Source organism: Clarias gariepinus, chromosome 20 (genome assembly GCF_024256425.1).
Source record: "Clarias gariepinus isolate MV-2021 ecotype Netherlands chromosome 20, CGAR_prim_01v2, whole genome shotgun sequence".
Taxonomy (NCBI): Eukaryota; Metazoa; Chordata; class Actinopteri; order Siluriformes; family Clariidae; genus Clarias; species Clarias gariepinus.
The window spans coordinates 29,032,398-29,054,586 of NC_071119.1; the positions used below are offsets into that span (position 1 = coordinate 29,032,398).

The following is a 22,189-nucleotide window of genomic DNA, read 5'->3' on the forward strand; positions in this document are numbered from 1 at the left end:
ATGCGCCGCGGACCCACAGTAGGCGCAGAGCCCCTCTCTGAAGCAGCGTTCTCGCTAAGCTGCAGTTAGGGAGGCACGTCCTATTTGCATGGGTTTCCCGGCTCCGTTGTCAACCATGGCAGGAGGTGGAGAGCCGACATTACCAGGGGTAGTGGGAGTGAAGGTGGTCGATGGGCGTGGAGTCATGTAGGCAAAGGTGGGTGCTGGCGGCAGGGTTCTAGGGGCTGGCTTCGGGCGAGAGAGGAGGCGCTGGTCAATCCGGAGAGCGAGCTGAATCAGTCTCTCCAGTGTGACAGGGAGCTCTCGTCCAGCTAGTTCATCTTTGATCCGGGAAGCTAGCCCCTCGTAGTAGGATGTCCGGAGCGCTGCGTCTCCCTAGGTGGTTTGTACTGCGAGGGTGCGGAAGTCAGCAGTATAGCGACTGACAGACAATCCACCCTGTCGCAGGTGGTATAGCTTTGTGTCGGTCTCCACCTCGCCCGCAGGATGTTCAAAGGTAATTTTTAACTGCCGGGTGAATTCATTGTATGAGTGGGTGGTGTCAGAATCAGAACGAAGGACTGCCGTGGCCCACTCAGCTGCCTGCCCTGACAGCAACGAGACGAGGAGGGCATTGCGCACTCAAACCGTGGAGTATTTTGTGCATTACCCTGTTCGGTAATCGGAGAGTGAATCACAGATGAAAAAATGGGAAAAGTAGATTGGATAAAGATGAAGTTTTGTCTTAAAACTACTCCAGTGTGTTAAAATTCACTTATACCACTTCAGCGCTGTTATTTCAGCCAAAGTGAAAATATGAACTAATCCCAGTAAAAATATTCACTTTATTTTTTCTAATTAATATCTATTGGTGCAGGTGTTTGTTTACATTGAGACAGTAGCGCATTAGTAGATTATTTTAAAGTACATTATTAAATCCCACACATAACTGTTTATAACATCACTTTTACTCAACATTTAGATTCACTGATGGTGCAGATTAAACTTCAGGCGGAGATCTAAGGACTGCAGGAGATTCAGTAAATTCTGTCCAGACAGTTTTGTGTAATAAAATTATGTTGTAATTGTTGTTTTTGTAGCAGTTATGTAGGGGACAATTCGTGCCAGGGCGGCATTTTAGCACATAACATACGCTTCATGTATTTTACACGCCCTCACCTTGAACTGCTGTGGATATGTTTGCTCTAATGACTTCTGATAATGCTTTATCTCATAGTGGTGCTTAACATTACTGCTTTTTATCAACACCACAGTTTTGGTACATATGAGAAAAAAAATGGTTTTGAACTTATTGCACAAAGAATAAATATACATTGATGTGTTTATAGAGCTTTAAAGGTTTAGTTTTCATTGTCTACTTTCTTTTATTTTTTTATGGAGTAATTCATGTTTAATTTATTTTTTGAGTACGCCATGTTGGGTCACGGTTTTGTATCTGTTTCTTGAGGATTTTGACAGATTGTTGGTGTATTACCACTGTTTCTTTGTCTTCAACATACTTTGTATATGCACGATAAACTATTGCATTGATTGGCTCTGTTAAATGACATGTATAACCATACCCACCTCAAAGGAAAAAGCACAAAAATAGTAAAAAAAAAAAAAAAAGGGATTGATGCTGTGACATAATCTGGCACTTAACTTGCTCATAACTTTACTTGACTCCACATTGTTGTTTCACTTATGCCGCAGGTTTAACTTCAGTCAAATATCAAAGTACTGCCAAAGTATTCTGTGCAGTCAGTTTTGCGTAATGCTGTGAATCTGGCTGGACAGATAGACATAGAGAATACAGATTCTAGAGATTTTTTTTCCTCCAATGTGTAAAAAAATAAATGTGCAAAGCTTTATTTTATACAATGTTTATTATCAGGGTACAATGATATAAAGAACTTTGATTTATGTCGGTTTGCATAATCAAGTGATAAGAAAGTACACAGTATAGAACAAGATTAAGACTATAAAATATGCAGTTTAACAATCAATTTAAATATGGATTTAAATATAAGTGAAATAAAATTCCTTACAGACAAGCATCTGAAGAATATTATAAGAATCTAAATAAGTTGGTATTTCTTATGTAAAGATACATTTGTTTATAAGAATAAAACATTTCCCTAAATTTTATTTATTTTATGACTAATTATATGAATCATATATACAGGTCTTTGTGTATGATTCTGGTCTAGAGCTAGAAATGCAATGCTAGTGAAAGTAGAAGTGATAAAAGTGACATCCAGATCATGGAATTATGAATCATGGCAAGTGATGTGCTGTTTGTAGCTGTGCTCGGGGTAGAAGATGTGTTTGTCGATGAGCTGTTTAAAGCTGTGCTCGGGGTAGAAGATGTGTTTGTAGATGTGCTATTTGAAGCTGTGCTCGGGGTAGAAGATGTGTTTGTCGATGAGCTGTTTGTAGATGTGCTTGGTTTTGAAGATGTGTTTGTCGATGAGCTGTTTGTCGCTGTGCTTGGAGTGGAAGATGTGTTTGTCGATGAGCTGTTTAAAGCTGTGCTCAGGGTAGAAGACGTGTTTGTCGATGTGCTGTTTGAAGCTGTGCTCGGGGTAGAAGACGTGTTTGTCGATGTGCTGTTTGTAGATGTGCTCGAGGTAGAAGATGTGTTTGTCGATGAGCTGTTTGTAGCTGTGCTCGGGGTAGAAGATGTGTTTGTCGATGGGCTGTTTAAAGCTGTGCTCAGGGTAGAAGATGTGTTTGTCGATGAGCTGTTTGTAGATGTGCTTGGTTTTGAAGATGTGTTTGTCGATGAGCTGTTTGTAGCTGTGCTCGGGGTAGAAGATGTGTTTGTCGATGAGCTGTTTGTAGCTGTGCTCGGGGTAGAAGATGTGTTTGTCGATGAGCTGTTTGTAGCTGTGCTCGGGGTAGAAGATGTGTTTGTCGATGAGCTGTTTAAAGCTGTGCTCGGGGAAGAAGATGTGTTTGTCGATGAGCTATTTGTAGATGTGCTTGGTTTTGAAGATGTGTTTGTCGATGAGCTGTTTAAAGCTGTGCTCGGGGTAGAAGATGTGTTTGTCGATGAGCTGTTTGTAGATGTGCTCGGGGTAGAAGATGTGTTTGTCGATGAGCTGTTTAAAGCTGTGCTCGGGGTAGAAGATGTGTTTGTCGATGAGCTGTTTGTAGCTGTGCTCGGGGTAGAAGATGTGTTTGTCGATGAGCTGTTTGTAGATGTGCTCGGGGTAGAAGATGTGTTTGTCGATGAGCTGTTTGTAGATGTGCTCGGGGTAGAAGATGTGTTTGTCGATGAGCTGTTTGTAGATGTGCTTGGTTTTGAAGATGTGTTTGTCGATGAGCTGTTTGTAGATGTGCTCGGGGTAGAAGATGTGTTTGTCGTTGTGCTGTTTGAAGCTGTGCTCGAAGTAGAAGATGTGTTTGTAGATGTGCTATTTGAAGCTGTGCTCGGGGTAGAAGATGTGTTTGTCGATGAGCTGTTTGTAGCTGTGCTTGGAGTGGAAGATGTGTTTGTCGATGAGCTGTTTGTAGCTGTGCTCGGGGTAGAAGATGTGTTTGTTGATGAGCTGTTTGAAGCTGTGCTCGGGGTAGAAGATGTGTTTGTCGATGAGCTGTTTGTAGCTGTGCTCGAGGTAGAAGATGTGTTTGTCGATGAGCTGTTTGTAGATGTGCTTGGTTTTGAAGATGTGTTTGTCAATGAGCTGTTTGTAGCTGTGCTCGGGGTAGAAGATGTGTTTGTCGATGAGCTGTTCGTAGCTGTGCTTGGTTTTGAAGATGTGTTTGTCGATGAGCTGTTCGTCGCTGTGCTCGGGGTCGAAGACGTGTTTGTCGATGTGCTGTTTGTAGCTGTACTTGGGGTAGAAGACGTATTTGTGGAGGAGCTGTTTGTAGCTGTGCTCGGAGTGAAAGATGTGTTTGTTGATGTGCTGTTTGTAGCTGTGCTTGGTTTTGAAGATGTGTTTGTTGATGAGCTGTTTGTAGATGTGCTCAGGGTAGAAGACGTGTTTGTTGATGTGCTGTTTGTAGCTGTACTTGGTTTTGAAGACGTGTTTGTCGATGTGCTGTTTGTAGATGTGCTTGGGGTAGAAGACGTGTTTGTTGATGTGCCGTTTGTAGCTGTACTTGGTTTTGAAGATGTGTTTGTCGATGAGCTGTTTGTAGCTGTGCTCGGGGTAGAAGATGTGTTTGTAGATGAACTGTTTGTAGCTGTGCTCGGGAACGAAGACGTGTTTGTGGATGAGCTGTTTGTAGATGTTTTTGGGGTTGAAGATGTGTTTGTTGATGAGGTGTTTGTAGGCATGCTTGGGGATGAAGACGTGTTTGTTGAGGAGGTGTTTGTGGACGTTTTTGGGGTTGAAGACGAGTTAGTGGTTGAAGATGAAGATGAGTTTGCGGAAGAGCTGTTTGTAGCTGTCATGGTGGATGAACTTGTGTTGGAAGATGTGTTGTTTGTAGCTGTACTTGCGGTTGACGTTGTGTTTATTGAAGAGGTATTCATGACTAAATAATATAAACCAAAACATATTAGAATATGCATATGTACTAATTCTTTTTAAAATCCAGTACTTTTAAAGTTGTACACTTACCAGAAACCTGGATGACGTTTATAGAATTTGGAATAATGTTCAAGCTTGTATTGGCAATACTCGCACTGAAAAGTATGATTTTTACAGTGCTGTTAGTTGGGATGATGTCATTGTTGTTGAATTCAATGCTGAAGTTAACTATAATAGAACCATTCCTAAAACACAAGCATAAACAAATACAGATTAACAATGTTAATCATCAAATGTAAAGAAAAAAAATATATAGTGTAATGTCCATGAATAAATTTTCTCACGAGAATCCAAGAATTTGAATCCCAGCAAAGTTGTTGAAGATTTTGCCTAACATTGGTTCAAACTGCAAAATAAGATAGTTAACAATTTTCAGTATTTTTTTAATAAACACTGATCTTATATACATTAACAAGTTGATAGTTTTGTGTTGAATGTTAAAATCATACCATTTCTTTGAGAGCGCTAGCTAATAATGCAAACTGCGGAGAGCTGGCGTTGGCCAGAGCTGGAGTAAAGGTATCATTAATGCTTATGGTCATGTTAAATACTGTAGCTACTGCAGGAGCATTTGTCACTGAGCTGTTTGTAGATGTTGTTGGGGTTGAAGACGTGTTTGTTGATGAGCTGTTTGTAGCTGTGCTCGGTTTTGATGATGTGTTGGTCGATGAGCTGTTTGTTGATGTTTTTGGGGTCGAGGATGTGTTGGTGCTCTGGTTTGAAGTTGTGTTTGTTGAAGAGGTGTTTGTAGATGTTTTTGGGGTTGAGGATGTGTTTGTCAATGAGCTGTTTGTACCTGTGCTCGGGGATGAAGACGTGTTTGTCGATGAGCTGTTTGTAGATGTGCTTGGTTTTGAAGATGTGTTTGTCGATGAGCTGTTTGTAGCTGTGCTCGGGGTAGAAGATGTGTTTGTCGATGAGCTGTTTGTAGATGTGCTTGGTTTTGAAGATGTGTTTGTCGATGAGCTGTTTGTAGCTGTGCTCGGAGTGAAAGATGTGTTTGTCGATGAGCTGTTTGTAGCTGTGCTCGGGGTAGAAGATGTGTTTGTCGATGAGCTGTTTGTAGATGTGCTTGGTTTTGAAGATGTGTTTGTCGATGAGCTGTTTGTAGATGTGCTTGGAGTGGAAGATGTGTTTGTCGATGAGCTGTTTGTAGATGTGCTCGGGGTAGAAGATGTGTTTGTCGATGAGCTGTTTGTAGATGTGCTTGGGGTAGAAGACGTGTTTGTTGATGTGCTGTTTGTAGATGTGCTTGGGGTAGAAGATGTGTTTGTCGATGTGCTGTTTGTAGCTGTGCTTGGTTTTGAAGATGTGTTAGTCGATGAGCTGTTTGTCGCTGTGCTCGGGGTCGAAGACGTGTTTGTCGATGTGCTGTTTGTAGCTGTACTTGGGGTAGAAGACGTATTTGTGGAGGAGCTGTTTGTAGCTGTGCTCGGAGTGGAAGATGTGTTTGTTGATGTGCTGTTTGTAGCTGTGCTTGGTTTTGAAGACGTGTTTGTTGATGTGCTGTTTGTAAATGTGCTCGGGGTAGAAGACGTGTTTGTTGATGTGCTGTTTGTAGCTGTACTTGGTTTTGAAGATGTGTTTGTCGATGAGCTGTTTGTAGCTGTGCTCGGGGTAGAAGATGTGTTTGTAGATGAACTGTTTGTAGCTGTGCTCGGGAACGAAGACGTGTTTGTGGATGAGCTGTTTGTAGATGTTTTTGGGGTTGAAGATGTGTTTGTTGATGAGGTGTTTGTAGGCATGCTTGGGGATGAAGACGTGTTTGTTGAGGAGGTGTTTGTGGACGTTTTTGGGGTTGAAGACGAGTTAGTGGTTGAAGATGAAGATGAGTTTGCGGAAGAGCTGTTTGTAGCTGTCATGGTGGATGAACTTGTGTTGGAAGATGTGTTGTTTGTAGCTGTACTTGCGTTTGACGTGGTGTTTATTGAGGAGGTATTGATGACTGAATAATATAAACCAAAACATATTAGAATATGCATATGTACTAATTCTTATTAAAATCCAGTACTTTTAAAGTTGTACACTTACCAGAAACCTGGATGACGTTTATAGAATTTGGAATAATGTTCAAGCTTGTATTGGCAATACTCGCACTGAAAAGTATGATTTTTACAGTGCTGTTAGTTGGGATGAGGTCATTGTTGTTGAATTCAATGCTGAAGTTAACTATAATAGAACCATTCCTAAAACACAAGCATAAACAAATACAGATTAACAATGTTAATCATCAAATGTAAAGAAAAAATATATATAGTGTAATGTCCATGAATAAATTTTCTCACGAGAATCCAAGAATTTGAATCCCAGCAAAGTTGTTGAAGATTTTGCCTAACATTGGTTCAAACTGCAAAATAAGATAGTTAACAATTTTCAGTATTTTTTTAATAAACACTGATCTTATATACATTAACAAGTTGATAGTTTTGTGTTGAATGTTAAAATCATACCATTTCTTTGAGAGCGCTAGCTAATAATGCAAACTGCGGAGAGCTGGCGTTGGCCAGAGCTGGAGTAAAGGTATCATTAATGCTTATGGTCATGTTAAATACTGCAGCTACTGCAGGAGCATTTGTCACTGAGCTGTTTGTAGATGTTGTTGGGGTTGAAGACGTGTTTGTTGATGAGCTGTTTGTAGCTGTGCTCGGTTTTGATGATGTGTTGGTCGATGAGCTGTTTGTTGATGTTTTTGGGGTCGAGGATGTGTTGGTGCTCTGGTTTGAAGTTGTGTTTGTTGAAGAGGTGTTTGTAGATGTTTTTGGGGTTGAGGATGTGTTTGTCAATGAGCTGTTTGTATCTGTGCTCGGGGATGAAGACGTGTTTGTCGATGAGCTGTTTGTAGACGTTTTTGAAGTTGAGGAGGTATTTGTTAAAGATGTGTTTGTAGACATTTTTGGTGTTGAAGTTGTGTTTGTGGTTGAGCTGTTTGTAGGCATGCTCGGGGACGAAGATGTGTTTGTCGAAGATGTGTTTGTAGACGTTTTTGGGATTGAAGATGTATTTGTGGATGAGCTGTTTGTAGATGTTTTTGGAATCGAAGATGTGTTGGTGGATGAGATGTTTGTAGCTGTGCTCGCGGTTAAAGTTGTGTTTGTGGAAGAAGTGTTCGTAGATGTTTTTGGGGTTGAGGATATGTTTGTCAATGAGCTGTTTGTACCGGTGCTTACGGATGAAGAAGTGTTTGTCGATGTGCTGTTTGTAGATGTACTTGGTTTTGAAGATGTGTTTGTCGATGAGCTGTTTGTAGCTGTGCTCGGGGTAGAAGACGTGTTTGTTGATGAGTTTGTTGCTGTGCTCGAGGTAGAAGATGCGTTTGTTGATGAACTGTTTGTAGATGTTTTTGGGGTTGAAGATGTGTTTGTTGAAGATGTGTTTGTGGATGAGCTGTTTGTAGATGATTTTGGAGTCGAAGATGTGTTTGTTGATGAGGTGTTTGTAGGCATGCTTGGGGATAAAGACGTGTTTGTTGAGGAGGTGTTTGTGGACGTTTTTGGGGTTGAAGACGAGTTAGTGGTTGAAGATGAAGATGAGTTTGCGGAAGAGCTGTTTGTAGCTGTCATGGTGGATGAACTTGTGTTGGAAGATGTGTTGTTTGTAGCTGTACTTGCGTTTGACGTGGTGTTTATTGAGGAGGTATTGATGACTGAATAATATAAACCAAAACATATTAGAATATGCATATGTACTAATTCTTATTAAAATCCAGTACTTTTAAAGTTGTACACTTACCAGAAACCTGGATGACGTTTATAGAATTTGGAATAATGTTCAAGCTTGTATTGGCAATACTCGCACTGAAAAGTATGATTTTTACAGTGCTGTTAGTTGGGATGAGGTCATTGTTGTTGAATTCAATGCTGAAGTTAACTATAATAGAACCATTCCTAAAACACAAGCATAAACAAATACAGATTAACCATGTTAATCATCAAATGTAAAGAAAAAAAATATATAGTGTAATGTCCATGAATAAATTTTCTCACGAGAATCCAAGAATTTGAATCCCAGCAAAGTTGTCGAAGATTTTGCCTAACATTGGTTCAAACTGCAAAATAAGATAGTTAACAATTTATATGTATTTTTTTAATAAACACTGATCTTATATACATTAACAAGTTGATAGTTTTGTGTTGAATGTTAAAATCATACCATTGCTTTGACAGCGCTAGCTAATAATGCAAACTGCGGAGAGCTGGCGTTGGCCAGAGCTGGAGTAAAGGTATCATTAATGCTTATGGTCATGTTAAATACTGCAGCTACTGCAGGAGCATTTGTCACTGAGCTGTTTGTAGATGTTGTTGGGGTTGAAGACGTGTTTGTTGATGAGCTGTTTGTAGCTGTGCTCGGTTTTGATGATGTGTTGGTCGATGAGCTGTTTGTTGATGTTTTTGGGGTCGAGGATGTGTTGGTGCTCTGGTTTAAAGTTGTGTTTGTTGAAGAGGTGTTCGTAGATGTTTTTGGAGTTGAGGATGTGTTGGTGCTCTGGGTTAAAGTTGTGTTTGTTGAAGAGGTGTTCGTAGATGTTTTTGGGGTTGAGGATGTGTTTGTCAATGAGCTGTTTGTACCTGTGCTCACGGATGAAGACGCGTTCGTCGATGAGCTGTTTGTTGACGTTTTTGAAGTTGAGGAGGTATTTGTTAAAGATGTGTTTGTAGACATTTTTGGTGTTGAAGTTGTGTTTGTGGTTGAGCTGTTTGTAGGCATGCTCGGGGACGAAGATGTGTTTGTCGAAGATGTGTTTGTAGACGTTTTTGGGATTGAAGATGTATTTGTGGATGAGCTGTTTGTAGATGTTTTTGGAATCGAAGATGTGTTGGTGGATGAGATGTTTGTAGCTGTGCTCGCGGTTAAAGTTGTGTTTGTGGAAGAAGTGTTCGTAGATGTTTTTGGGGTTGAGGATATGTTTGTCAATGAGCTGTTTGTACCGGTGCTCACGGATGAAGAAGTGTTTGTCGATGTGCTGTTTGTAGCTGTACTTGGTTTTGAAGAAGTGTTTGTCGATGTGCTGTTTGTAGATGTGCTCGGAGTGGAAGATGTGTTTGTTGATGAACTGTTTGTAGATGTTTTTGGGGTTGAAGATGTGTTTGTTGAAGATGTGTTTGTCAATGAGCTGTTTGTAGATGATTTTGGAGTCGACGATGTGTTTGTTGATGAGGTGTTTGTAGGCATGCTTGGGGATAAAGACGTGTTTGTTGAGGAGGTGTTTGTGGACGTTTTTGGGGTTGAAGACGAGTTAGTGGTTGAAGATGAAGATGAGTTTGCGGAAGAGCTGTTTGTAGCTGTCATGGTGGATGAACTTGTGTTGGAAGATGTGTTGTTTGTAGCTGTACTTGCGTTTGACGTGGTGTTTATTGAGGAGGTATTGATGACTGAATAATATAAACCAAAACATATTAGAATATGCATATGTACTAATTCTTATTAAAATCCAGTACTTTTAAAGTTGTACACTTACCAGAAACCTGGATGACGTTTATAGAATTTGGAATAATGTTCAAGCTTGTATTGGCAATACTCGCACTGAAAAGTATGATTTTTACAGTGCTGTTAGTTGGGATGAGGTCATTGTTGTTGAATTCAATGCTAAAGTTAACTATAATAGAACCATTCCTAAAACACAAGCATAAACAAATACAGATTAACAATGTTAATCATCAAATGTAAAGAAAAAAAATATATAGTGTAATGTCCATGAATAAATTTTCTCACGAGAATCCAAGAATTTGAATCCCAGCAAAGTTGTCGAAGATTTTGCCTAACATTGGTTCAAACTGCAAAATAAGATAATTAACAATTTATATGTATTTTTTTAATAAACACTGATCTTATATACATTTACAAGTTGATAGTTTTGTGTTGAATGTTAAAATCATACCATTTCTTTGACAGCGCTAGCTAACAATGCAAACTGCGGAGAGCTGGTGTTGGCCAGAGCTGGAGTAAAGGTATCATTAATGCTTATGGTCAGGTTAAATACTGCAGCTACTGCAGGAGCATTTGTCACTGAGCTGTTTGTAGATGTTGTTGGGGTTGAAGATGTGTTTGTTGATGAGCTGTTTGTAGCTGTGCTCGGTTTTGATGATGTGTTGGTCGATGAGCTGTTTGTTGATGTTTTTGGGGTCGAGGATGTGTTGGTGCTCTGGTTTGAAGTTGTGTTTGTTGAAGAGGTGTTCGTAGATGTTTTTGGGGTTGAGGATGTGTTTGTTGAAGAGGTGTTCGTAGATATTTTTGGGGTTGAGGATGTGTTGGTGCTCTGGGTTAAAGTTGTGTTTGTTGAAGAGGTGTTCGTAGATGTTTTTGGTGTTGAAGTTGTGTTTGTCAATGAGCTGTTTGTAGATGTTTTTGGGGTCGAGGTTGTGTTGGTGCTCTGGCTTGAAGTTGTGTTTGTTGAAGAGGTGTTTGTAGATGTTTTTGGGGTTGAGGATGTGTTTGTGGTTGAGGTTGAAGATGAAGAGCTGTTTGTGGCTGTGATGGTGGATGAACTTGTGTTGGAAACTGATTTGTTTGTAGGTGCACTTGGGGTTGAAGTTGTGTTTACAAAAGAGGTATTCATAGCTAAATAATATAACACAAAACATATTAGAATATGTACATGTGCATATGATTATTAAAGTGCAGTACCTTTAAAGGTGTACACTTACCAGAAACCTGGATGACGTTTATAGAAGTTGGAATAATGTTCAAGCTTGTGTTGGCAATACTCGCATTAACAAGTGTGCCTTTTAAAGTGGTGTTAGTTGGGATGACATCATTGTTGTTGAATTCAATGCTGAAATGGACCACTATAGAACCATTCCTTAAACACAACCATGGACAAATACAGATTAACAGTGCTGGTCATCAAATTTAAATAAAACAATTATGTAGGGTAGTATATCTGTGTGTAAGTTCTTACGAGAATCGAACAATTACAATATGATCTACGTTCTTGAAGGATTTCCTCACAATTGGTTCAATCTGCAAAATTAGATAATTTAAAATGTATAGATTTTTTATAAACACAGGCTTCATATACATTAACAAATTTTGTGGTAAAGGATAAAATGCACTGTAAATGGTTTAACATGTCAAAAAAAAATCATACCTTGTTTTTCATAGCTGTTGCTGTTGATGCAAACTGCGGAGAGCTGGCATTGGCCAAAGCTGGATTAAAAGTTTGATTGATGCTTAAGCTCAAGTTAAATACTGTAGAAGTGTTTGTCAGTGAGCTGTTTGTAACTGTGCTCGGAAAGGAAGCAGTATTTGGTGAGAAGCTGTTGTTAGCCATGTTGTTGATTCCAGAAATGTTTATTAATGAGCTTAGTAGGTCTCTAATGTTCTTTGAAGTTGATCTTCCCTTACAGCCTTGTGATGCTATTCTGCTCTTTGATGCTTTATTCAACGTTGACATCATTTTGTTTGATTTTGTCTCAGCTGTCTGCGTACTTGCGGCTGTCAGACAGAAATGATAAATGTCGATTGCTACAGCAAATATATTAAGAATATCCACCACTGCCTGGTGTAACCAGCTGGAGAACTCTTCATATTTACATATTACATGTATATCATCAAATACAGAACCTGCAGTTCATGCTGTAGATATTAGTCTGTATTTACTGTTGGAAACCAAAGATTAGTAACATATCAGTGCCAGTTAATAGGTTGAATAAGATTACTAAAAATGTAAGTGAAATATAATTCCTAGAATGACTTCAAAGACCTTTATTTATATCTTTTTGTTTTTGAAGTAACGTAACACAAGAGGGAAGGAATATATAAGGTATTAGTTGAAAGGCGTCTAAGCAGCTTGTATAGTGAGTTTTTAAATGTGGTTATATTAGGATAGTTTTACTAGTACAAGTATTTGTGCATGTATTGAGACAGTATTGAACCCAACATACGCAGGCAAACATGCGGGTGGAGATGTGAGTTTTAACTTGACAAAGCAGAGAGTCTGGGACACATAATCCCATCTCTATTGTATTGTTTCAGATTTGTTAAGCACTCACGCGCTTTGTTATTCACTTCTTATTCACTTTAGATGCATTGTGTTGGCTTTATGTGTGCTTTTCTACATTGACAATACAGTTGAATCTTATTGTTAATCTAATACTATGACACTCTCAGTTTACTGGGAATGAGAAAACTTTTTGAGATATTGAGATATTTACCATTTTTTCATTGTTTGCTGCCATTGAAATGTTTTTCTGATTGTCTTCTGATTTTGTCGGTTTTATTTATTTATTCATTTTTAGTTGTCACATATGAGCTTTCATAAATGAACTAAACATATTTTTGTGTGCCGAATGGGCTACAGTACCATCTTGTTTGTTTGCTTGTAAACACACTATCTGGATTAAAATCTCAGTCTCAGTCTCTTCCATGTTTCTCTTTATTTTAATCAACTTGCTCATTCGGATGTGGATCGTGTCCTTCAAAAAATCGATTCTCTCTCCCTTTCCACTGTAAACATGATGAAATTAATGACACATCTTGACAGATCAAGACAAAGCTTCAATCGAAATCAAATATTAAAGTGTGCAGCCACAAACAGTGACTGATTTTATACACCTATCAGCCATAATATTAGCACCACGTAACATTAACACATAGCATTGATTATCAGTTATACACCAATAAACTGGTGTCAGAATTATGGGCACTCAAGCCTCACCCATGCCTGCGGGGATCAAAGGCAACCCATCTGGGCCAATCCAGCCATTGCAGTACAAGTGAATGTTGGTCATGATAGAAATGCACCAGAACACCAACACACTACAGCCCACCAGACCCCAAACTCCCAGATCTTAAGGACCAAAGGATCCCCTGGTGCCGTACACCACGGCATACCCCCAGAGGTCTTGTGGATTCACACTGTTATTAAACCTTTTCGACACACACAAAAACATCCTCTAAGTCTTTCTGACTCCCAGTCATACACTCACTGGTACAGAGGCTTTCGGTGTGGGAGGGGGCACGGGTGCGTGTCAGAAGACATGCACCACCCAAATTCACAATAACACTGAATTATATGGCCAAAAGTATATGAAGAGCAGATCATCACACCCATAGGTGGACCATTCCAAAGTTCTTACCGCACAGTTGAAAGCACACAATGAGCCATTTGAACAACTATTTATTCGTTTTATTTAATGGAATTCTTGCTTTTCCAGTTTGTTTACTACAGTAAGCTTATAACGTTTCACATGGTCTCCTAAAGAGGAACGTCAATGTAATTGAATATCTAAAAATATCTGCTAGGTTATGTCTCATGAGAGAGAGAGAGAGAGAGAGAGATTCTGAATCAAATCAGTCATCAGACTTGTACATTTCAATATATTGTCTTACTCTAAATAGCATACTGCAGATCACTGTAGTAAATAGTGTGTGAGAGAAAGTGGGGATTGGATTCCCAAAAAAAAGACGGTTTAACACCATCCTTTTATGTTTTGATAATGTGTTAAAGGGTTTTTAACGCAGTTTCTATTCTCGATATTGTTTTCTTTGCTTAATGCATCACAATACAGTAATTTGGCTCTTCTGAAGGGGCAACTTCTTTAGCCAGGCAGTGTATTAGCTTCAGTTTGTCTTGTTGTTTATGTGTTATTATCCTGGTTCTTCCCCTTTTGCACGTTGGGTTTTTAAATTCTGAAAAGATTTAATTTAAAGATCAATGATGCTGTGCTTTACTTTTTACTCCCTCTGGTTTTGGTTCAGAATTTCTGGTGCTAAGAGGACCAAACCCTTTACCATCGTGATAAAGAGTTCCCTTCACTGAACTTAACCTACTGAATCATCAGCTTTGGGATGAACCGAAACCGGAGCCTCCTCGGCATCTCAACATCACTGCCTGAGCTCGCTAATGCTCTTGTTGCTGAATGAACACACATTATAGTCACGCTCCACGTTCTAGTGCAAAGCTTTCTCAGAAGAGTGGAGCACATTATGAAGGCAAACATGGGGAATAAATCCAGAAGGCGACATTCAACAAGTACTCGCTCTCTCTCTATAACATGTACATGCACTTTTGGCAATTATTGAAATAAAATAAAAAAGATTGTACAAGAAGTCTGTGGTCCTGTTGTTATCGGTCACAGATGAATACTGACAGCTTTTGTTGTGATTTCAGGTATTGTTTATGACAGCTAAATAATTTGTTATAATCCATAAAAATATCTATGGATTTATTAACTGTAAGTGTGTTATATTTGACCCGAATAATGAGAGTAAATAAAGAAACTAAAATGGAAGTTATAACTTTAAGAGGGAAAAAAAATTACTTACCAATCAGGCACAAAACAGTCAGCATAACCTTCCAGTCCATTCTGCTGTTTAGAGTCTAAAAATAAATAAATTTATACCAATTAATAATAAATGTATCTAATTACAGTTTAAAATAATTACAGATAGATAGATAGATAGATAGATAGATAGATAGATAGATAGATAGATAGATAGATAGATAGATAAAATTAGATTAGATTTAAAGTTAAATAAAAAAAAGTTACAAATAAAAAATAAAAACAAATGAAAAACTTCAAGTATTAGTTTGGGCAATCCGTATGCCACATGATGTTAAAGAAATTAAATATAATTTATGCCCTGTTTATGCCATTTATTAACTTGGTTTATATTTAATTTTATAATTATATTTAAATATCAAGGATATAATTAAAATTGTTATGATTTAACAACTACTTATACATGTAATCTGTAGATTTTAAACATTTTTGTTCATATTTTTACAAATATTCCATCACAGACCCTTTATACAAATATGTATTTTTTAAGCATATTGTTTTAGTCAACAGAACATAATTAATATCTGAATTTATAACTAACCATTACATTTTTATATTGTCTCTCAGTCGACATGAAGTGATGAGAGAGAAAATAACTGAGTGAAATGACTCACCTTCGTTCACAGTTAGTGGATGTGGAGTGATCGTAGCCGAGTGGCCGTGTCAAAGACTAATAACTAATGCAGATATAAGGGATATTTATTCAGAAGATTTAACAATGCATGTATCATAATTACGCCAAACCCATGATGTTAAAAGGGCCTGGGAGCCAATCACAGCTTTGCTGCTTTTTATTTACAGTGAAAGAATTATTAACAAAGACATTTCCAGACTTTTGTTTGACATGGTTACAGCCAGGAAGGAAAAAGGTCAACCTAAAGTCAGGAGTGATGGTAACCTATGGTGATGATGAGCTATATAATCTTAAGACAAAAAATATGGAAACACATGGCGACAGGAGGATTTTAAATAAATTGGATAAATAAAATACACATTTTACATAGTTGTATTAATGTCAGTTAAAGCTACTGTAGTGACCTGTTTAGCTTGTAAAAGCGAAGCTCTTCATTAGAACTTTATACACAAATACTGTCTTTCTTGACACTGAAAAGAATATTTTAGAAGGTAAAACTGTAGTCATGGATTGTACTTGCATTAGCATTTTTAATAAACCTACCTGATTATGGATATGTGTAGCTGATTAGAGTCCTGCACGTTACACAAGGATCCCCGTAAATACCAAAGTTCATGTTAGTGTTGAAATGGAATGGAATGATAAATAGAATGATAAACTGATCTTTTTCCTTATCACACACACTCTCACACACAGACAGACACATGCACACACAAAAATAAACATAAACAATGAGAGTGAACTTCAGGAAAAGCAATCACGCCAGAGTGTGTGCTCGTCTCTTTAAATTTGATGTCAGTATCGTTAAAGTGATGTTGAGTCAGTCATTACTCACAGACAGGTAGCTGAGCAGTTTTTCTCTTGCTCTGTCTGTGCATAGCCTGCTGACATGGTACATGACAAAAAGTCAAAAAACTATTTATTAGTTTTTTGCAAATAGAAAATACAGAGTGGTCTCACATTCATATTCATGTGCATGAAATTATACTTGCACTTTCCATCCAGACAATATACAGTATGGACATGATGGCACTCGTCATGAACGACACAATTCATTTTTAAGATGAAAGGGATTATCTAATCTTGCGATCATAGTTCAATTACTGCTCTGGATTATTGCAAGATGGAAAGCAGTGGATTGACACTGACTGTTGATTAAATATTGTTAAAGTTAAAGTATTGTTTTAAGTTAATTCTTTTTTTATTTTTAACCTGCACAGCAAATTTTCTGCTACGAAGCCAAAGCTGCGGCTGCCGATCGAACACAATTGAGAACACTCGTTGTCTTATGCACCGATCGCCGCGCGAGGCCTTAAGTTAAGTTAAGGTTTGAGGATGTGTGTTTGAACGAGCTCTTTGTGCTGTTTCCTCAAGAAACTGTTTCCAGTGTAAACCAGCTGTTTGAGCTGTTTTCTCAAGACTGAGGATCTGTTTATAAATCAATACTGTGAAGTTCTGTCAATCGTGTCAGTCTAACTGGAGCATTTAACTGAATATGAGTGAAAAGTAGAACTCTATCTTCTTTGTCTTTCGGCTGTTCCCTCTCAGGGGTTGCCACAGCGAATCATCTGCCTCCATCTAACCCTATCCTCTGCATCCTCTTCTCTCACTCCAACTAACTTCATGTCCTCTCTCACTGCATCCATAAATCTCCTCTTTGGTCTTCCTCTAGACCTCCTGCCTGGCAGTTCTAACCTCAGCATCCTTCTACCGATATATTCACAATCTCTCCTCTGAACATGTCCAAACCACCTCAATCTGGCCTCGCTGACTTTATCTCCAAAACATTTCATATGGGTTGCACCTCTGGTGGACTCATTCTTGATCCTATCTATCCTTGTCACTCCCAAAGAAAATCTCAACATCCTCAGCTCTGCTCCCTCCAACTCTGCCTCCTGTCTTTTCTTCAGTGCCACTGTCTCTAAGCCGTAGAGCATCACTGGTCTCACCACTGGCCTGTACACACCTCTTCACCTCCTTTCCACTCTCTGCACCTTCTTTACCTCTGCCTTAGTGTTCCACTTGGGTCCTTCTCATTCACAAACATGTATTCTGCAGCTACCCTTATTCCTCTGCTTTCCAGAGCATACCTCCACCACTCTAGGTTTTCCTCCACCCGTTCCCTGCTCTCACTACAAAGCTCAATGTCAACTGCAAACATCAAAGTCCATAAGGACTCCTGTCTAACCTCATCTGCCATCCTGTCCATCACCAGAGCAAAGAAGATGGGGCTCAGCCCCGATTCTTGATGCAGACCCACCTCCACCTTGAACTGTGTCACACCTACCAACCTAGCATAAAAGTCCTCATATGCTCTTTGTTTGGCCCTTGCCACCTCTACCTTCACCTTATGCTGCATGTCGCTGTACTCCTATACTCTTATTGGAGATATATATATTATATTATACCTATATAAGAGGTATAATATACTCTTGTTGGGACTGGCACAAGAAGACACTAAATTGTGTCAGACTCATGTGGAAGGGCATTCTATCACAACCCACCAGACCACATCTACACCATGAACCGCATGTTGACGAAGCTGGCTCTGTCCCCTCCATGCTCCAGTCTGCATCCTACCTTTTACCACCTTAGTCATTTCTCTGAGCACACTTGTGGCTACTTTGGTCTTATCATTATCCCATATATATGACAAAACCACTTCCTACCAAATGATTGTGTGCCTTCCAAGCCCAGTATTTTCATGTTTTCTTACAAGCCTTTACCATGATCATTAGCCTGTTTTATGTTTTTAACATGCTTTAATGACCTTGATACTGCCTGTTGTTTGGATCATATTATGTATGTGGTATAAACTAGTATTTACTCCTGTGTTCGTCATGTAGCAGCAACTGAACTGTAAATGCTTTTCCATATCATTCATTAAGCTCTGCACTTGTATACTTCTGCTGTCTGTGAGTATAATCTGGCCGATATGGATGTACTGAAACTTTTCCCTGACCGCTTGAATTCATCAGATGGAAGCCCCCGGCCTCTGTTTCTGTCACTCTGTTACCTTCTCCCCCGGCCAAAAACACAAAGGGCACACACTTTAATCTTTCCTTCGCCTGCCTTTTGCTTCGATTATAGCCACGTCATGGTTTCCATAAGCTGATGTAATTTCAATAAAATAAAAAAAAATCAATTAATTGAGAGTACCGTGGTCTTCTTCTTTGTCTTTCAGTTGTTTCCCTTCAGGGGTCACCTCAGTGAATCATCTGCCTCCATCTAACCCTATCCTCTGCATCCTCTTTGATGGAAAAACTTGATCAATCAGTATAAACAGGTCATCAGCTGACCTAATTTTAGGGCACATAACGTTGCTGAACCTCGACCTGACCAACAGAAGCACCCCAGATTATAATACTGCCGCCACAGACTTGTATGGTAGACTGCATGATGGGGCATCGCTTCATCAGTCTGCATTTTTACCCTAACGCACCAAAACAAGGTAAATCTGGACTCATCAGACCTCATTCTCATCAGTCCATTCCATATTGTCTTTAGCAAACTAAAGTATTTTTTTCAATTAGTTTTCTTAATGCTACACAACTGTGTTATCTCACATTATACTTATTCAGGATGTTTTTCTAACCACATTTCTTCCTCGAAGATGACAGGTCACCACTATCCTTCCAGGATTTAATAATATATTTTTAGTCCTTTCCCAATTTTAGCAGTTTCAGCAATCTTATTAGTTGTTTTCTTTGCTTGATGCAAGTCAATAATTTCTAAAACAGAGGAAAGTCTTTTCCATGCCCATGGGATGTCCTCTGACATGGTCGTTTAAGCAATGAGAAGCTCCTCACTGTATCATTTGGGGTAAAATAACTTGTTGCAGCTGAACCATATTAATCACTGCATTAAATATCCAATGAAAAACTCCTAACTATTAGCTTGTTTTCTTTTTGACTAGTCAGTGTATATATAAATACTGTATATATCCTGCTTTTTATGGACATTGCCTGCTTATACCCTTTTCATAGCATTATTAAGTCTGTACTTACTGCACATATTCACTGCATAGCTGTATTATATACTATTGACTGTATTTATATATTTATATACTACTAACCCACATTTGTTCCTTATGAGCAAGCCACGGGCAATGGTGCTGAGGGGAAAACCCCCTGTGACGGCAAAAGGAAGAAACCTTGTGGGGAACCAGACTCAACAGGGAACTATTTGCACTGTAGTGTTTTGTATAATGAGTACCTGCACTACAATAATACAATGCAATGACAATAAAGCTATAAATCTATCTATCTGGTTTTGCTTAGCTTGCCAATACATTCCCTTCTTTGTGAGAATGTACCAAATGATTGATTTAGCCACTCCCAACTTTCTGCTATCTCTCTATCTCTCTGTTTTTCCCCAGCCTAATGATCACCTACTTTACCAGCTACTAAATGCAAATTCGTTACTCGGAATCACCTCCAAAGCTTTTTACATGAACTTGCCTTTACAATTCCCACAGACAATACAATTTTATTATTTTGCCCAGACATTTTAAATGTTTTAATCATTGGGAGAGGCTGTGTAAACATGAACCAGAGATCCCACCACATGAAAATATGAACTAATCCCAGTCAAAATATTCACTTTATCTTTTCTAATTAATATCTATTGGTGCAGGTGTTTGTTTACATTGAGACAGTAGCGCATTAGTAGATTATTTTACAGTAGATTATTAAATCCCACACATAACTGTTCATAACATCACTTTAGTGTCTGGTTTCAGGTCCTCCAATGTATGAAACAAATATCATTAAAAGGCATTTCTTTTATTTATATAGATAGTCTAATTTAAAATGTGCACAATTAAAGTGTAAGTATTTGTAAGACATTATAGCCCTTCACTCATTATTTCAGATATGAACATAGAGACACCAAACAGCTTATATAATGAACAGAACCTTAAACCTTAAACATGAACAAGAAGACAAAAATCCATTTAAAACTTTATTTAATCCATAATCAATCTTTTTTTAAAAGCTATAAAAATCTGCTGTAAAACGTGTACATGACCGATGATTTATTAGATCTGTTGAGTATAACAGATGTTATTTTACCTTCATTTCCACTAAAGCTGATGAGAGTAAATATGACTGGATGACCTCCTCAGGGGTTAAACTCACACTTTAACTGGGAGTTACAGATGAGAGGGTTTTATCCCTGTAGCTACAGAAAGACTTACGGAAACACACGTGTGTTTACTGCAAACACTGACGCATTGTCTCTGTTTACTGCACGGTGAGGAGTGCAAAGGTTAGTACACCCTCAGGACAACATCAGAAAGAGAAAGGTATATATATACATGTATATAAAATGTGTTTGTGTGAGGCTTCACGACAGATGATGATATAAAAACAGAGTCGGAATCTCAAATGTTTCTCACATATTTCTCATATTCCTGGACTGTGACGTCTCGGGTACAATGTCAGGAAATAGAGGAATTACACACAATAACTAACTTCATGGCTTTCGATTGGAGCATTGGTGATTTACAGACAGTTCTATGAGATGGCTGAAGGCCACACCCCGTCCACCATCGAGTCGGAGGGAAGAGGAGAGCTGCTTCTGGTCAGATTCGGGTTCTGCAGCTGATTGTGTGGGGATCATTAAAACCACCGGTGTTTAGTTCACACCTCTGGTGTAAGTTTAATGCTTCAGTATGTAGTTGAGGTCTGAATGTCTGAGGCATGTCTACAGTAGGTCTGAGGGGTGAATGTGTGTAGTTTCAGGATTAAACCCTCACTGGGAGAATTGTTTACAGGATTGTACAGTAATCCCAGATTATTTTACAGTAGATTATTAAATCCCACACATAACTGTTCATAACATCACTTTTACTCCACATTTAGATTCACTGATGGTGCAGATTAAACTTCAGACAGAGATCTAAGGACTGCAGGAGGTTCAGTAAAGTCTGTACAGCGGTCGATTTAAGACACAATTTTCAGTTTATAATATGGCACAAAACTCATAACTTGACCTCTACTTAACATTTAAATTTAATTGATGGCGCAGGTTAAACTTCAGGCTATTTCTTCAGGCTATTCCAGACAGTATTGTGTGATGCTATGGAGAATTATGACTGGACAGACAGACAGACATACAGACAGACAGACAAACAGACGGACAGACAGACAAATAGACAGACATAACATTTTCTGGGACTGTCCATTTAAATGTAAATAAACACTGCCAAACCTGTCTGTACACACACACACACACACACACACATAGACAAATGCAGGTCTTAACACACCCATGTTCCCAGCTTTTATGTTTCCTTTAAAACTTGTAAGTTCACATTGCTGAGCTCAGGTCTGGCTGTTTATTATGCACTGTTTGTATGAGAGGTGAGAGGTGGGTGCAAGAGCAAGAAGGCATTATGTCTTTTTTCATAAGTTCTAATAAATATGACTATAACTGCTGTGTGCAATAAACAGGTGATTTTGGAATCTGTCTGTTGTAGAAGCCTGTGGTCGAGTGCATTCCTGTGTTTTAAGCCACACGATCCCAAATGACTAACACTTACTATCAGAATGGTGGTTTATTCCAAAGCCTATTAGTAACCTCAGAAAGTCCAGATATTGCTGTGCTTTGGTTGTAATACTCGTGGTGTTTGAGGGACAGAAAAGTGACAACTCTATGCCCAGGAATATGATGCGGTCTTAAGTTAACTATACGGGGAAAGGTTTTGGCTTCACAAGTTTAAGTTCACATTTAGCACTTTGATCTTGGTG

At 38.7% G+C, this 22,189-nt stretch overlaps 2 protein-coding genes and 1 long non-coding RNA gene across 3 annotated transcripts; all 3 read right to left on the reverse strand.

Annotated features, from left to right (window-relative positions):
- Positions 1-1,978: 1,978 nt before the first annotated feature.
- On the reverse strand, positions 1,979-6,505 carry LOC128508467 (serine-rich adhesin for platelets-like). The gene is made up of 4 exons (XM_053479814.1): positions 4,973-6,505; positions 4,808-4,869; positions 4,554-4,708; positions 1,979-4,467 (listed from the first exon to the last, which is right to left on the reverse strand). Exons 1-4 carry the CDS (start codon positions 6,503-6,505, stop codon positions 2,192-2,194), a joined length of 4,026 nt encoding a protein of 1,341 aa, XP_053335789.1. The 3' UTR covers positions 1,979-2,191.
- Positions 6,506-6,566: 61 nt separating this feature from the next.
- Positions 6,567-7,287, reverse strand: LOC128508365 (uncharacterized). Its single transcript, XR_008355906.1, has 3 exons — positions 6,974-7,287; positions 6,809-6,870; positions 6,567-6,709 (listed from the first exon to the last, which is right to left on the reverse strand). It is a non-coding gene; the product is annotated as an uncharacterized LOC128508365 (long non-coding RNA).
- A 1,479-nt stretch (positions 7,288-8,766) lies between these two features.
- On the reverse strand, positions 8,767-11,886 carry LOC128508468 (probable serine/threonine-protein kinase dyrk2). Its single transcript, XM_053479815.1, has 7 exons — positions 11,608-11,886; positions 11,419-11,480; positions 11,165-11,319; positions 10,399-11,078; positions 10,233-10,294; positions 10,064-10,133; positions 8,767-9,693 (listed from the first exon to the last, which is right to left on the reverse strand). The coding sequence occupies exons 1-7, from the start codon at positions 11,788-11,790 to the stop codon at positions 8,767-8,769; spliced, it is 2,139 nt and encodes a 712-aa protein (XP_053335790.1). The 5' UTR covers positions 11,791-11,886.
- Between the last annotated feature and the right edge of the window lie 10,303 nt (positions 11,887-22,189).

What these genes read in the sequence shown, in the direction of transcription:
- LOC128508468 (XM_053479815.1), bottom strand. Translation starts at nt 11,790, where the DNA reads ATGGCTAACAACAGCTTCTCACCAAATACTGCTTCCTTTCCGAGCACA. An exon ending in ATTGTAATTGTTCGATTCTC is followed by an intron (nt 11,320 to 11,418) that starts GTAAGAACTTAC and finishes GTTGTGTTTAAG; the next exon opens with GAATGGTTCTATAGTGGTCC. An exon ending in ATTCAAATTCTTGGATTCTC is followed by an intron (nt 10,134 to 10,232) that starts GTGAGAAAATTT and finishes CTTGTGTTTTAG; the next exon opens with GAATGGTTCTATTATAGTTA.
- LOC128508467 (XM_053479814.1), bottom strand. Translation starts at nt 6,505, where the DNA reads ATGCATATTCTAATATGTTTTGGTTTATATTATTCAGTCATCAATACC. An exon ending in CTAGCGCTCTCAAAGAAATG is followed by an intron (nt 4,870 to 4,972) that starts GTATGATTTTAA and finishes CTTATTTTGCAG; the next exon opens with TTTGAACCAATGTTAGGCAA. An exon ending in ATTCAAATTCTTGGATTCTC is followed by an intron (nt 4,709 to 4,807) that starts GTGAGAAAATTT and finishes CTTGTGTTTTAG; the next exon opens with GAATGGTTCTATTATAGTTA.